The sequence below is a fragment of the Macaca thibetana genome, chromosome 1, assembly GCF_024542745.1.
Source record: "Macaca thibetana thibetana isolate TM-01 chromosome 1, ASM2454274v1, whole genome shotgun sequence".
NCBI classification, from domain to species: Eukaryota; Metazoa; Chordata; class Mammalia; order Primates; family Cercopithecidae; genus Macaca; species Macaca thibetana.
The window spans coordinates 27,682,828-27,698,593 of NC_065578.1; the positions used below are offsets into that span (position 1 = coordinate 27,682,828).

General features: G+C 45.7%; 2 protein-coding genes across 3 annotated transcripts in view; one reads left to right on the forward strand and one right to left on the reverse strand.

The window, feature by feature from the left end:
- The window catches only part of LOC126958026 (dnaJ homolog subfamily C member 8), a 614,804-nt gene that overhangs the window by 529,084 nt on the left and 69,954 nt on the right, over positions 1–15,766 (reverse strand). The gene's annotated exons all lie outside the window — the stretch shown is intronic.
- The window catches only part of GMEB1 (glucocorticoid modulatory element binding protein 1), a 47,782-nt gene that overhangs the window by 22,115 nt on the left and 9,901 nt on the right, over positions 1–15,766 (forward strand). For both annotated transcript variants that reach the window (XM_050795090.1, XM_050795083.1), the window contains exons 4-8: positions 217–341; positions 1,829–1,932; positions 8,031–8,188; positions 11,479–11,610; positions 13,227–13,364. In XM_050795090.1, the coding sequence (XP_050651047.1) occupies positions 217–341; positions 1,829–1,932; positions 8,031–8,188; positions 11,479–11,610; positions 13,227–13,364 (657 nt within the window). The remainder of the gene's footprint in view (positions 1–216; positions 342–1,828; positions 1,933–8,030; positions 8,189–11,478; positions 11,611–13,226; positions 13,365–15,766) is intronic.

Here is a 15,766-nt window from a genome sequence, read left to right on the forward strand (position 1 = left end):
ACTGCCTCACAGGATTGTTGTAAGAACGGTGTCTGGCACACTGTGGGAGCTTGGGAAGAGATAGCTGTTAGGCCAGACTTCTTCCAGAGGATCCCTAAACGATACCAGCAAGAGTGAAGTGTTAGTCCCTCAGAGGAACCAGGAGACTAGAGATTTTGAGTTTCAGCTTTGGGGAAGAGTTGTTTGATAAATAACGGATTTTTTTTCTGTTTTCAGATACAGGCACTATAGAAGCAAATGAGGATATGGAAATTGCTTACCCTATAACTTGTGGGGAGAGCAAAGCCATCCTCCTCTGGAAGAAGTTTGTGTGTCCGGGAATAAATGTGAAGTGTGTCAAGGTAATTGTCTTCTCCATGCTGAAGCCAATTTTGGGACTCCTTGTTTTCAAAGGGTGTCAGTTCCATGCATCCTTTTTCTCTTGCACTAGATCAGGTTTTTTTTTTGATGGCTATTGTTCTAATGTGTCACAATAGAAAAAATAAGAACTTTGGGTTGGATGTGGTGGCTCATACCTGTAATCCTAACACTTTGGGAGACCAAGGTGGAAAGATCACTTGAGCTTAGGAGTTCGAGACCAGCCTGGGCAACATGGTGAGACATTGCGTGACTTTCTCTGTTGCCCAGGCTAGAGTGCAATGACACGATCTTGGCTCACTGCAGCCTCCACCTCCTGGGTTCAGGTGATTCTCCCACCTCAGCCTCCTGTGTAGCTGGGACCACAGGTGTGCACCACTGTGCCTGGCTAATTTTTGTAGAGATGGAAGGTTTTGCTATGTTGCCTGGGCTGGAAAACCTTGCATCTTCAAAAAATATATTGGCGGCCAGGCGCGGTGGCTCATGCCTGTAATCTCAGCACTTTGGGAGGCCGAGGCGGGCGGATCACGAGGTCAGGAGATCGAGACCATCCTGGCTAACACGGTGAAACCCCGTCTCTACTAAAAATACAAAAAATTAGCTGGGCGTGGTGGCGGGTGCCTGTAGTCCCAGCTACTCGGGAGGCTGAGGCAGGAGAATGGCGTGAACTCAGGAGGCGGAGCTTGCAATGAGCTGAGATCGCACCGCTGCACTCCAGCCTGGGCGACAGAGCGATACTCTGTCTCAAAAAAATATATATATATACACTGGCTAGGTGAGGTGGCTTATGCCTGTAATCCCAGCACTTTGGGAGGCTGAGGTGGGTGGATCACCTGAGATCAGGAGATAGAGACCAGCCTGGACAACATGGTGAAGTCCCATCTCTACTAAAAATACAAAAATTAGCCAGGCATAGTGTTGGGTGCATATAATCCCAGCTACTGCGGAGACTGAGGCAGGAGGATCACTTGAATCTCGGGGCAGAGTTGCAGTGAGCTGAGATTGCGCTGTTGTACTCCAGTCTGGGTGACAGAGTGATGCTCTGTCTCAAAAAAAAAAAAAAAAAAAATTTATTAGATTGACTAGCCAAAAACAAAATTGATAAAAATAGAATTGCTTATGCTGTCTTCATTAGGGCTGGATAGATTATTTCAGTTTATTTGAACAGCCTTTGTTTGCCACACGAGACCCAACCACCTGATTCCAGGCATAAATGGATTTTAGAGATTTATTAATATATTTATCTCTTATCTCTGCATGTATTCTGTGGCTTTGTACCAGGAATGGAGACTGTGCTCCGAGAAGCATCGTCTTCTCTAACACAATAGTGCAGGAGTTTGGATAGTCAAGGCTTAGGATGTCATCTGGGTATTTTTTATGCAAATGATGTAGAGTTAACATTTCATTATTTCCCCTCTTGGCCTGCCTAAGTTGACATTAGACTATTTTGGACATTTCTTTTTACTTTTAGTTCAATGATCAGTTGATCAGCCCCAAGCACTTTGTTCATCTGGCTGGCAAGTCCACTCTGAAGGACTGGAAGAGAGCTATTCGTCTGGGTGGGATCATGCTCAGGTAAGCTCTAATGTTAAGCACATACCTTTCAACAAACTTTGGGGCACGTAATCATGCTAGAATCTGGGTTTTTCTCTTTAGGTTGACATTTTTATTCTTTCTGAGAAATTGGCTTGAGCAATCCATGCATTATTTGACTTTAATCAACTTATTCTTTTTTTTTTTTTTTTTTTTTTTTTTTTTTGAGACGGAGTCTCGCTGTGTCTCCCAGGCTGGAGTGCAGTGGCGTGATCTCGGCTCACTGCAAGCTCCGCCTCCCGGGTTCACGCCATTCTCCTGCCTCAGCCTCCCAAGTAGCTGAGACTACAGGCGCCCGCCACCACGCCCGGCTAGTTTTTTGTATTTTTAGTAGAGACGGGGTTTCACCATGTTAGCCAGGATAGTCTCGATCTCCTGACCTCGTGATCCACCTGCCTTGGCCTCCCAAAGTGCTGGGATTACAGGCTTGAGCCACCGCGCCCGGCCAATCAACTTATTCTTAAAAATCCTGGGAGACAAGAAAGATTTTTTGTTTGTTTGTTTGTTTTTGAGACAGAGTCTTGCTCTGTCACCCAGGCTGGAGTGCAGTGGCGTGACCTTGGCTCACTGCAACCTCCGCCTCCTGGGTTCAAGCAATTGTAGTTTTTAGTAGAGACAGGATTTCACCATCTTGGCCAGGCTGGTCTTGAACTCCTGACCTCATAATCCACCCACCTCAGCCCCCCAAAGTGCTGGGATTACAGGCATGAGCCACTGTGCCCGGCCATTTAATTCTTTTTTTTTTTTTTTGAGACGGAGTCTCGCTCTGTCGCCCAGGCTGGAGTGCAGTGGCCGGATTCAGCTCACTGCAAGCTCCGTCTCCCGGGTTTACGCCATTCTCCTGCCTCAGCCTCCCGAGTAGCTGGGACTACAGGCGCCGCCACCACGCCCGGCTAGTTTTTTGTATTTTTTTTAGTAGAGACGGGGTTTCACCATGTTAGCCAGGATGGTCTCGATCTCCTGACCTCGTGATCCGCCCGTCTTGGCCTCCCAAAGCGCTGGGATTACAGGTTTGAGCCACCGCACCTGGCCCATTTAATTCTTTTTAATGGGGGGAAAAATAAAATTTTAAAAAATAAATAAAAAATTAAAAAATAAAAATAATTATTTTTAAGGAATCTCTTTCAAGAAAAATCCATAATGCTTGTAGAGATTCAAGCATAAAGATGTTTATTACAACATTATTTATTAATGTGAAACTTATAGTCTGCTTTAATATATAGTCAAAGACTTCTAAAGTCAATTATGACCTGTCTAAATATATATGAGTATATACTGTGAATGTTTTGCCGTCATTAAAATATTTCTGAAGAGATTTTACATGAAAAATGCTTATGACATAATTTGAAGGAAGAAAAACAGAAAATTTATTAAATTGATTTTGGCTGTGTTAAGACATATATGTAAGTAAAATTTAGTAGAAGAAAATATGCTAAAATGTTGACGTTGTCTGTGTATTGTAGGATTTTTTTGGTTTTTTTTTTTTTTTTTTTTTTTTTTTTTTTTTGAGACGGAGTCTCGCTCTGCCGCCCAGGCTGGAGTGCAGTGGCCCGATCTCAGCTCACTGCAAGCTCCGCCTCCCGGGTTTATGCCATTCTCCTGCCTCAGCCTCCTGTGTAGCTGGGACTACAGGCGCCCGCCACCTCGCCCGGCTAGTTTTTTGTATTTTTTAGTAGAGACAGGGTTTCACCGTGTTAGCCAGGATGGTCTCGATCTCCTGACCTCGTGATCCGCCCGTCTCGGCCTCCCAAAGTGCTGGGATTACAGGCTTGAGCCACTGCGCCCGGCCGGTTTTTTTTTGAGATGGAGTCTCGCTCTGTTGCCAGGCTGGAGTACAGTGGTGCAGTCTCGGCTCACTGCAGCCTCCACCTCCTGGGTTCAAGTGATTCTCCTGCCTCAGCCTCCCGAGTAGCTGGGACTACAGGCGTGTGCCACCATGCCCAGCTAATTTTTGTATTTTTTTTTAGTAGAGACGGGGTTTCATCGTGTTAGGCTGGTCTTGATCTCCTGACCTCGTGATCCACCCACCTTGGCCTCCCAAAGTGCTGAGATTACAGGCGTCAGCTACCTCGCCCGGCCTAAGATTTTAGTTGTTGTTGTTGTTTGTTTTTTTGGTGAGACGGAGACTTACTCTTGTTGCCCAGGCTGGAGTGCAATGGCGCGATCTCGGCTCACCACATCCTCCGCCTCCCAGGTTCAAGTGATTCTCCTGCCTCAGCCTCCCGAGTAGGTGGGATTACAGGCATGTGTCACCATGCCTGGCTAATTTTGTACTTTTAGTAGAGATGGGGTTTCACCATATTGTCCAGGCTGATCTCGAACTCCTGACCTCAGGTGATCCACCCACCTTGGCCTCCCAAAGTGCTGCGATTATAGGCGTGAGCTACTGCACCCAGCCCAAAGATTTTTTAAAAAGGGCAATTGAAAAAAAAAAAAAAAGGTCATGTTCTGTCACTAAGGCTGGAGTGCATTGGCATGATCAGCCTCAAACTCCTCAGCTCTAGCAGTCCTACAGAGTAGCTTGGACTACAGATGTGAGCCACTGTGGCCAGCTGAAAATGCTAAATATTTTCTTCATATAGGTTTTTTTTTTTTTTGGAGTCTCGCTCTGTCACCCAGGCTGGAGGTCCAGTGGCGTGATCTCAGCTCACTGCAAGCTCTGTCTCCTGGGTTCATGCCATTCTCCTGCCCCAGCCTCCCGAGTAGCTGGGACTACAGGTGCCCGCCACCACGCCTGGTTAATTTTTTGTATTTTTAAAAAGTAGAGACGGGGTTTCACCATGTTAGCCAGGATGGTCTCGATCTCCTGACTTCGTGATCCAACCGTCTTGACCCCCCAAAGTGCTGGGATTACAGGCGTGAGCCACCGCGCCCGGCCTTTTTTTTTCTTTTTTGAGTCGGGATCTCACTCTGTCGCCCAGGCTGCAGTGGCACAGTCTTGGCTCACTGCAACCTCCGCCTCCCAGGTTCAAGTGATTCTCCTGCCTCAGCTTCCCATGTAGCTAAAATTACAGGAGCACACCACCTTGCCTGGCTAATTTTTGTATTTTTGGTAGAGACGGGGTTTTACCATATTGGTCAGGCTGGTCTTGAATTCCTGACCTCATGATCTGCCCGACTCAGCCTCCCAAAGTGCGGGGATTACAGGTGTGAGCCACTGTGTCCGGCTTTTGTTTTTTTTTTTTTTTTTTTTTTTTTTTTTTTGAGATGGAGTCTTGCTCTGTCACCCAGGCTGGAGTGCAGTGGCCAGATCTCGGCTCACTGCAAGCTCCGCCTCCCAGGTTCACGCCATTCTCCTGCCTCAGCCTCCCGAGTAGCTGGGACTACAGGCGCCCGCCACCTCGCCCGGCTAGTTTTTTGTATTTTTTAGTAGAGACGGCGTTTCACCGTGTTAGCCAGGATGGTCTCGATCTCCTGACCTCATGATCCGCCCGTCTCGGCCTCCCAAAGTGCTGGGATTACAGGCTTGAGCCACCGCGCCCGGCCTGGTTTTTTTTTGGGGGGAATTTTTTTTTTTTTTTTTTTTTTTTTTTTTTGAGACATAGTTTTGCTGTGTGGCCCAGGCTGGAGTGTAGTGGCATGATCTCGGCTCACTGCAATCTCCACCTCCTGGGTTCAAGTGATTCTCATGCCTCAGCCTCCTGAGTAGCTGGGATTATAGGTGCACACCACCACACCCAGTTAATTTTTTTGTATTTTTAGTAGAGACGGGATTTCACCATGTTGGCCAGGCTGGTCTCGAACTCCTGACCTCAAATGCTCTGCTCACCTCAACTCCCAAAGTGCTGGGATTACAGGTGTGAGCCACCATGCCCCGCTTTTGTTGCCTAGGCTGGAATGCAGTGGTGTGATCTCAGCTCACCACAAACTCAACTCCTGGGTTCAAGCGATTCTCCTGCCTCAACCTCCCAAATAGCTCGGATTATAGGCATGTGTCACCATGCCCAGTTTATTTTGTATTTTTAGTCGAGATGGGGTTTCTCCATGTTGGTCAGGCTGGTTTTGAACTCCCAACCTCAGGTGATCCACCCACCTTGGCCTCCCAAAGTGCTGGGATTACAGGTGTGAGCCACTGTGCCCAGCCCACATCGTTTTTGTTAGTCAGAGACACACAAACATTATTTGTGTTCTTTTTGTTTTTATTTAAAAAATTTTGGCCAGGCGCGGTGGCTTAAGCCTGTAATCCCAGCACTTTGGGAGACCGAGACGGGCGGATCACGAGGTCAGGAGATCGAGACCATCCTGGCTAACACGGTGAAACCCCGTCTCTACTAAAAAATACAAAAAACTAGCCAGGCAAGGTGGCTGGCACCTGTAGTCCCAGCTACTCCGGAGGCTGAGGCAGGAGAATGGCGTAAACCCGGGAGGCGGAGCTTGCAGTGAGCTGAGATCCGGCCACTGCACTCCAGCCTGGGTGACAGAGCGAGACTCCATCTAAAAAAAAAAAAAATTTTTTTTAAATTATTTTACTCCTGTACTTCCAACGAAACATCGTTTTTTAAAAAAAATTTCAGGCCGGGCGCAGTGGCTCAAGCCTGTAATCCCAGCACTTTGGGAGGCCGAGACGGGCAGATCACGAGGTCAGGAGATCGAGACCATCCTAGCTAACACGGTGAAACCCCGTCTCTACTAAAAATACAAGAAAATTAGCCGGGCGAGGTGGCGGGCGCCTGTAGTCCCAGCTACTCGGGAGGCTGAGGCAGGAGAATGGCGTGAACCCGGGGAGGCGGAGCTTGCAGTGAGCTGAGATCGCGCCACTGCACTCCAGCCTGGGGCACAGAGCAAGACTCCGTCTCAAAAAAAAAAAAAAAAAAAAAAAAAATTTCAGATGATTTGTAAGCAGAAATTAGTAATCCAATGAAATTGGGAAGGAATACCTTTATTTTTATTTTTATTTTTATTGTTTGTTTATTTATTTATTTATTTATTTTTGAGACAGGGTCTAACTGTCACCCAGGCTGCAATGCAGTGGCGTAGTCTCGGCTTACTGCAACCTCAGCTTCCCAGGCTCAAGCGACTCTTCAGCCTCAGCCTACCAATTAGCTGGGACTACAGGCATGAGCCACCATGCCTGGCTGATTTTTGTTTTTTTTTTTTGAGACAGAGTCTCACTGTGTCACCCAGGCTGGAGTGCAGTGGCGTGATCTCGGCTCACTGCAAGCTCCGCCTCCTGGGTTTCATGCCATTCTCCTGCCTCAGCCTCCCGAGTAGCTGGGACTACAGGCGCTCGCCACCACGCCCGGCTAATTTTTTTGTGTGTGTTTTTAGTAGAGGAGGAGTTTCACCGTGTTAGCCAGGATGGTCTTGATCTCCTGACCTCGTGACCCACCCACCTCGGTCTCCCAAAGTGCTGAGATTACAGTCGTAAGCTACTGCGCGTGACCGATTTTTGTATTTTTTATAGAAATGAGGTTTTACCATGTTGCCCATGCTGGTCTCAAACTCCTGAGTTCAAGTGATCCTCCTGCCTTGGCCTCCCAAAGTGGTGGGATTACAGGCATGAGCCACTGCGCCTGGCTAAGGAATACCTTTAAGTTTGAGTTTTGTTGTTCTTGGTGGGTTTTATTTACCCAGAAAGACAAGCACATGCCAATTCTTCCCAAATGTAAAAAAGAAAATACTAAAAAATATTTAGTGAAAGCCAAGTGACATTATAACATAGAATTTACTATAATTAAAATACCCCATGGTTTTGCTTGTGGTCTATAATAACGTTTTGTGGATCCAATTATAAGGACATTTTCCAGAGTGGGTTTAGTATAGTCAACTTTTTTCTGTATGCCTAAGAGAGTTTTTTAAAAGACTGAAACTTTGTGTCTGTGAAACTGGCACCAGATCTTGCTGGAGTACTCATAATGAATAAACTACGGAGGGAGAAGGAATACTGGTAAATGTGGGCAGGACCAGTGAAAATTTAAAGCCCAAATTAGAATTTTTGCAACCTAATGACTTCTAACACTATTAGGTTTCCCTAATCTACACAGTAGACTCAGCAATGTTGTCCCTATTTTTCCCTGAGGCCTAGTTCCCACTATATGAGGTATAGACTGAACTGGTACTTCTTGTCTCCCTTTGCACAGGAAAATGATGGACTCCGGACAGATTGATTTTTACCAACATGACAAAGTTTGCTCCAATACCTGCAGAAGCACCAAATTTGACCTTCTGATCAGCAGTGCAAGAGCTCCAGTGCCAGGACAGCAGACAAGTGTGGTGCAGACACCCACTTCGGCTGATGGTAGGGGGTAGGAAACCACCTGAAAACCCACTGTGTTTTTCAGCAGAACTTTCCTCCTTATTTCTCCCTTGTGTGTGTGTGTGTGTGTATATATATATATATATTTTTTTTTTTTTTTTCTTTTTGAGACGGAGTTTTGCTTTTGTTGCCCAGACTGGAGTGCAATGGTGCGATCTCAGCTCACCGCAACCTCTGCCTCCTGGGTTGAAGTGATTCTCCTGCCTCAGCCTCTCGAGTAGCTGGGATTACAGGCATGCACCACCATGCCTGGCTAATTTTGTATTTTTAGTACAAACAGGGTTTCTCCATGTTTGTTATGTGGTCTTGAACTCCCAACCTCAGGTGATCCACCTGCCTCAGCCTCCCAAAGTGCTGGGAATACAGGCATGAGCCACCACACCCGGCCTCTTGTATAATCTTAGTTTCAATTCTCATGAGCATTGATGTGCCTTGTGAAGTATGCTAATCTTGGTTGAGATTCCATGCTTTGGAAACATGCTTTGTTTTCTTCCAAATGATTCCTATTTGCCAGACCTCCTTCTTTGTTTTTTCCTTACAATGCATTATAAGCATTGGAAAGGTGGTTCAATAGTTATAATTATATAAGAGTTTCACTTTGGTGCCACTTTGCATATTAAGGTTCAATTAGGCTGTTTTGAAAAATGGAGAATGGGCCGGGCGCGGTGGCTCAAGCCTGTAATCCCAGCACTTTGGGAGGCCGAGGCGGGCGGATCACAAGGTCAGGAGATCGAGACCACAGTGAAACCCCGTCTCTACTAAAAATACAAAAATTAGCCAGGCGCCGTGGCGGGCGCCTGTAGTCCCAGCTACTCGGGAGGCTGAGGCAGGAGAATGGCGGGAACCCGGGAGGCGGAGCTTGCAGTGAGCCGAGATCGCGCCACTGCACTCCAGCCTGGGCAACAGCGTGAGACTCTGTCTCAAAAAAAAAAAAAAAAAAAAAAAAAAAAAATGGAGAATGGCGTGAACCCAGGAGGTGGAGCTTGCAGTGAGCCGAGATCACACCACTGCACTCCGGCCTGGGCGACAGAGCGAGACTCCGTCTCAAAAAAAAAAAAAATTAGCTGGGCATGATGGCACATGCCTGTAATCCCAGCTACTCAGGAGACTGAGGCAGGAGAATCACTTGAACCTGAGAGGCAGAGGTTACCGTGAGCTGAGATCATGCCTCTGCACTCCAGCCTGGGTGACAAAGCAACACTCCGTCTCAAAAAAAAAAAAAAAGACTTTTGGTCAGTTCTAATATACTGTGTGTAACCAGTGGGTGAGTAGAAGCCAAATCTCTTGAAACCTAAATCCCTTTCAGGAAAGTATAAAATATCTGGCAGTTTGAATATTTGAACACTTGACTTTTCACTTGAAAAGTGAAAAATACTGTGAAATGTTATTTACAGTTGGCCGTTGAACAATGGGTTTGATCGGCAGGGGTCCACTTTTATGCAGCTTTATTTTTTTTTTTTTCCAGCCAAACATGGATTGAAAATACAGTATTTGCAGAATGCAAAACCCGGGTCTATGAAGTGTTGACTTTTACTTTTTGTATATGTGGATTCCACGGGGCTGACTTTAGGACTTGAACATGTGCAGATTTGGTTATATATGCAGGTGGTCCACAAATTAATCCCTCATGTATACTGAGGGACAACTGTACTTCCTTTTTATTTGGCTATAAGTCCTTTACTTGATTATCTTTTGCTTGATTATTGATATCCTCCAGTGTGTAGAGTCCATACTTACCTATATTGCTTTTTGGATCAGTTTGTTTTTTCTCAGTTCTCTTTGTTTAAAAGCTTTCTTTTTTTTTTTTTTTTGAGATGGTCTCGCTCTGTTGCCCAGGCTGGAGTGCAGTGGGACGATCTCGGCTCAATGCAAGCTCCGCCTCCCAGGTTCACGCCATTCTCCTGCCTCAGCCTCCTGAGTAGCTGGGACTACAGGCGCCTGCCACCACGCCCGGCTAATTTTTTGTATTTTTAGTAGAGATGGGGTTTCACCGCGTTAGCCAGGGTGGTCTCGTTCTCCTGACCTCATGATCCATCTGCCTCGGCTTCCCAAAGTGCTGGGATTACAGGCATGAGCCACCGCACCTGGCCAAAAGCTTTCTTTTTTTTTTGAGACAGGGTCTTACTCTGTCACCCAGGCTGGAGTACAGTGGCACAGTCATGGTTTACTGCTGCCTTAAGCCCCTGGGCCCAGGTAATCCTCCCACCTCAGCCTAGTGAGTAACTGTAACTACAGATGTGCACCACCACACCCAGCTAATTTCTGTAGAAACTGGGTTTCGCCATGTTGCCCAGGCTGGTCTCAAACTCCTGCGCTCAAGCGATCTGCCCACCTTAGCCTCCCAAAATGGTAGGATTACAGGCATGAGCTACCATGCCCAGTCAAAATCTTACTATACAAGTCATAGCAAAGGGTATTTTTTCCCCCTTGTGAATCTGCTATACATGAATCTCTTATCTGATTTTTATGGTCTCCATTTCTTTTACTTTGTCTTTATAGGCTAATAAATAAGTTAGATGCTTAGTATCAAACTTGCTTGTAGTAGAGCTCTTGGCAAAGCACTATACCTTTCTCTTAAATTATTTCAAGCTTTCTTCACCCTCAGTAAGTCTGGGTCAGGCAGCCTAGTAGTAATGCCTATCTTCAATCTCTTTCAAAAACATATCCACCCAGGAAACACATTGCTCTTTTGTGATTTTGTAAGTTATCTTTCACTTTCTATTCAAAGTAAGAAAGCATTTTCCGGCCGGGCGCGGTGGCTCACGCCTGTAATCCCAGCACTTTGGGAGGCCGAGGTGGGTGGATCGCGAGGTCAGGAGATCGAGACCATCCTGGCGAACACGGTGAAACCCCGTCTCTACTAAAAATATAAAAAAAAAAAAAATTAGCCGGGCGTGGTGGCAGGCGCCTGTAGTCCCAGCTTCTAGGGAGGCTGAGGCAGGAGAATGGCGTGAACCCGGGAGGCAACGGAGCTTGCAGTGAGCGGAGATCGTGCCACTGCACTCCAGCCTGGGCGACAGAGCGAGACTCCGTCTCAAAAAAAAAAAAAAAAAAAAAAAAAAAGCATTTTCCTTTGCAAGGCAGGTTTTCTTTAGAAAATCCAGTATTCATCCTGGCTTACCTAAGAGTCTAGTTTTTAAAATAGGGACCTGCAGCCAAGAGGCTAGAATGTTAAAATAACAAGGTCTTTGTAGCTGTTGACTATGAGATATAGGATGGCTATAATTTTTTCATTACATTCACCATTCTCACCTCTACTGGACTGCTTTTAGGTAGCATCACGCAGATTGCCATCTCAGAAGAGAGCATGGAAGAGGCAGGGCTGGAATGGAACTCAGCTCTCACCGCTGCTGTCACCATGGCCACGGAGGAGGGTGTAAAGAAAGACTCAGAGGAAATTTCAGGTATTCTTCTATAGGGCTCAGATATCTTGCAGGGTCTTGTGACCCTTATCACCATTATCATTATGGACACGGAAAGCCTCTTAATTACTTTCGCTGGATTTTCTCATGCATATAAATACTAACTATAGCTACAAACATCCTACTTTAATCCATGCAATAACCCTGCAGAGTCACATTTTACACACAAGGAAATCAGAATTCAGAAAGGTTCAGCAACTTGCCTAAGACCAGTCACAAACAAGTGTCAGAGCTGAATTTAGCTGTTTGACTATGTAGTCTATGCTTTTCATCCGATCAAACTGCCTCCAACCTTGGCACATTTCTTAGATAACCTAAGTTTTGAGATGTTAGCTGGAAAAAATAGATGCCAAGTGTTATAGAGCATGGTGATTAATGATTGTTCACTTAGAAGGGACCAGGAGAGGCTTCACATCACCCTCCATTTATTAATTCATTTTTAGTTGGCACTGTTGTTAGGTGCTAGGTGCATAGATGAAAAGACAGGCCGGGCACGGTGGCTCACGTCTGTAGTCCTAGCACTTTGGGAGGCCAAGGTGGGTGGATCACCCGAGGTCAGGAGTTCAAGACCAGCCTGACCAACATGGAGAAACCCCGTCTCTACTAAAAATACAAAATTAGCCGGTTGTGGTGGCACATGCCTGTAATCACAGCTACTTGGGAGACTGAGGCAGGAGAATCGCTTGAACCTGGGAGGCGGAGGTTGCAGTGAGTTGATATCGCGCCATTGCACTCCAGCCTGGGCAACAAGAACGAAACTCCATCTTAGAAAAAAAAAAAAAAAAAGAAGGCCGGGCGCGGTGGCTCACGCCTGTAATCCCAGCACTTTGGGAGGCCGAGGCGGGTGGATCACAAGGTCAGGAGATCGAGACCACGGTGAAACCCCGTCTCTACTAAAAATACAAAAAATTAGCCGGGCGCGGTTGTGGGCGCCTGTAGTCCCAGCTACTCGGGAGGCTGAGGCAGGAGAATGGCGTGAACCCGGGAGGCGGAGCTTGCAGTGAGCCGAGATCGCGCCACTGCACTCCAGCCTGGGCGACAGAGCGAGACTCCGTCTCAAAAAAAAAAAAAAAAAAAAAAAAAAAAAAAAAAGAAAAAGAAAAAAAGTGTAGCCACCACCCTCAGAGAGCTTATAGCCCCGTCTATCCAAATGTTTTGTTTTGTTTTCTTAAGTATAGGACTAGGGAGAGTATATCTTAATTAATATTTAATTTAATATCTTTACTATTTAACTTTTATGATATTAAATATCTAATATCTCATTTTTAAATTAAAATTAAATATTAAATATGTTTATTTAATGCTTAATATCTTTATTGGAAGAAAATGACTATTCTTTGTAGTGAGAACTATGACAAATTCAGAGAATGACAAATTGAGGCAATTATCCCAAGCACCTATGCTGCTGAAGGGGCCAAATAATTGGGTGCCCACTCAGGAAGCATCTGGTATTCCAAAGCGTATTCCTTTTTTTCAGGAATGGCCCAATAAGAAATTCTTTTGAGTTAAAATAATTTTGAATTTCACATTGTAGAGATTTGCCTAAGTATCTGTGTAGTGTCTCTTTTTTACCCTCTGTCTTATCCTTCTTGTGCCAGAGGACACTTTGATGTTCTGGAAAGGAATAGCTGATGTAGGGCTGATGGAAGAAGTTGTCTGCAATATACAGAAGGAAATAGAGGAGCTACTCCGGGGAGTTCAGCAGCGGCTCATCCAGGCTCCCTTCCAGGTCACAGGTAAGTGCACTAATCTTAACAGTAGCAGTCATTTATTGAATACTCACCTCTGTAGGCAGGTCCTGTAAGCCTTGCAAAAACCCTGATGTATAGGTATTACTATCTTAATTTTACAGATAAGGAAACTAAGGCTCATATAAATTAAGTCACTTGTCTAAGGTTCATAACTAGGTTTTGAACTCAGATCTGGCCATGCTTTTCCACAGGTAATTTTTGTCTTTATAAATGGTGCCAGTAGTCTGGGCAACATCATGAAATGCTTTGTCTCCACAAAAAAACTTTTTTTTTTAAGATGGAGTTTCACTCTTATTGCCCAGGCTGGAGTACAGTGGTGCAATCTCAGCTCACTGCAACCTCTGCCTCCTGGGTTTTAAGCAATTCTGTTTGCCTCAGCCTCCTGAGTAGCTGGGATTACAGGCGCCCACCACCATGCCTGGCTAATTTTTGTATTTTTGGTAGAGACAGGGTTTTGCCATGTTGGCCAGGCTGGTCTTGAACTCCTGACCTCAGGTGATCCCCCTGCCTCGGCCTCCTAAAGTGCTGGGATTACAGGCATGAGCCACTGCTCCTGGCCTACAAAAAGCTTTTTAAAAATTAGTCAGGTATGGTTGGTAGTGGGTGCCTGTAGTCCCAGCTACTTGGGAGGCTGAGGCTTAGAAGAATCACTTGAGCCCAGCAGTTCGATGCTGCAGTGAGCTATGATCATACAACTGTACTCCAGCCTGGGTTACAGAGCAAGACCCTGTCTCAAAAAAAAAAAAAAAAAAAAAAAAACAGGCCGGGTGCAGTAGCTCACGCCTGTAATCCCCATATATTAGGAGGTTGAGAGTGGCGGATTACTGAGGTCAGGAGTTCGAGACCAACTGGCCAACATGGTGAAAACCTGTCTCTACTAAAAATACAAAAAAAAAAAAAAATATTAGCTGGGTGTGGTGCATGTCTGTAATCCCAGCTACTGGAGAGGTTGAGGCACGAGAATCACTGAATCCAGGAGGTGGAGGTTTGCAGTGAGCTGAGATCACACCACTGCACTCCACTCTGGGTGACAGAGCAAGACTCCATATCAAAAAAAAAAAAGAAACTGACAGAAAGCATTCTGTCTCAATATATGTATTTTCTTTTCTCTTTTTTTTTTTTTTTTTCCATGACATGGAGTTTCACTCAGTCACCCAGGCTGGCGTGCAGTGGCACGATTTCAGCTAACTGCAACCTCCACCTCCTGGGTTCAAGCAGTTCTTCTGCCTTAGACTCCTGAGTAGCTGGGACTACAGGCTCGTGCAACCATGGCCAGCTAATTTTTTGTAATTCTAGTAGAGATGGGGTTTCACCATGTTGGCCAGGCTGGTCTCAAACTCCTAACCTTGGGTGATTCGCCCACCTCAGCCTCCCAAAGTGCTGGGATTACAGGCATGAGCCACCGCGCCCAGCCGAGATATGTATTTTCAGACTCTCTCTGTATATACTCATTATGTGTGTACGTCCACTATGTGTATATATAGAGAGTCTGAAAATTGGAGAAATCCACTTGCTTTTAGATTATTCTCATATCCTATTAACTTAAGGCTTTCTGAACCTACTGTGTTCACTTATAGCTGTTTCTGAATACTTTCAGGGTGCTGCTGTGCAGAATGTAAAAGGATGTTCTAATCTGATAGAAATGGGGTTATGGGCCAGGCGCTGTGGCTCATGCCTGTAATCCCAGAACTTTGGGAGGCTGAAGCGGGCGGATCACCTGAGGTCGGCAAGTCAAGACCAGCCTGGCCAGCATGGTGAAACCCTGTGTCTACAAAAATACAAAAATTAGCCAGGCGTGATGGCAGGTGCCTGTAATCCCAGCTACTTAGGAGGCTGAGGTGGGAGAATTGCTTGAACCCGGCAGGCGAAGGTTGCAGTGAGCGGAGATCACACCATCGCACTCCAGCCTGGGTGACAGAGCGAGAGTCCATCTCAAAAAAAAAAAAAGAAAGAAAGAAAGAAATGGGATTATGGTGAGACCTCGTATGTTCAGTGAATCCTTATTTGTTTATTTATTTATTTATTTATTTATTTATTTGAGACGGAGTCTCACTCTGTTGCCTAGGCTGGAGTGCAGTGGTGTGATCTTGGCTCACTGCAACCTCTACCTCCCAAGTTCAAGTGATTCTCCTGTCTCAGTCTTCTGAATAGCTGAGATTATAGGTACACACCACCATGCCTGGCTAGGTTTTTTGTATTTTTAGTAGAGATGGGGTTTCACCATGTTGGCCAGGCTGGTCTCGAACTCCTGACCTCAGGTGATCTACCTATCTCAGCCTCCCAAAGTGTTGAGATTACAGGTGTGAGCCACCGCACCCAGCGAATTCTTATTTTTGTTAGTCATTTGTTGTTACTTCTTTATAACTCATACCTTACATACCATACAC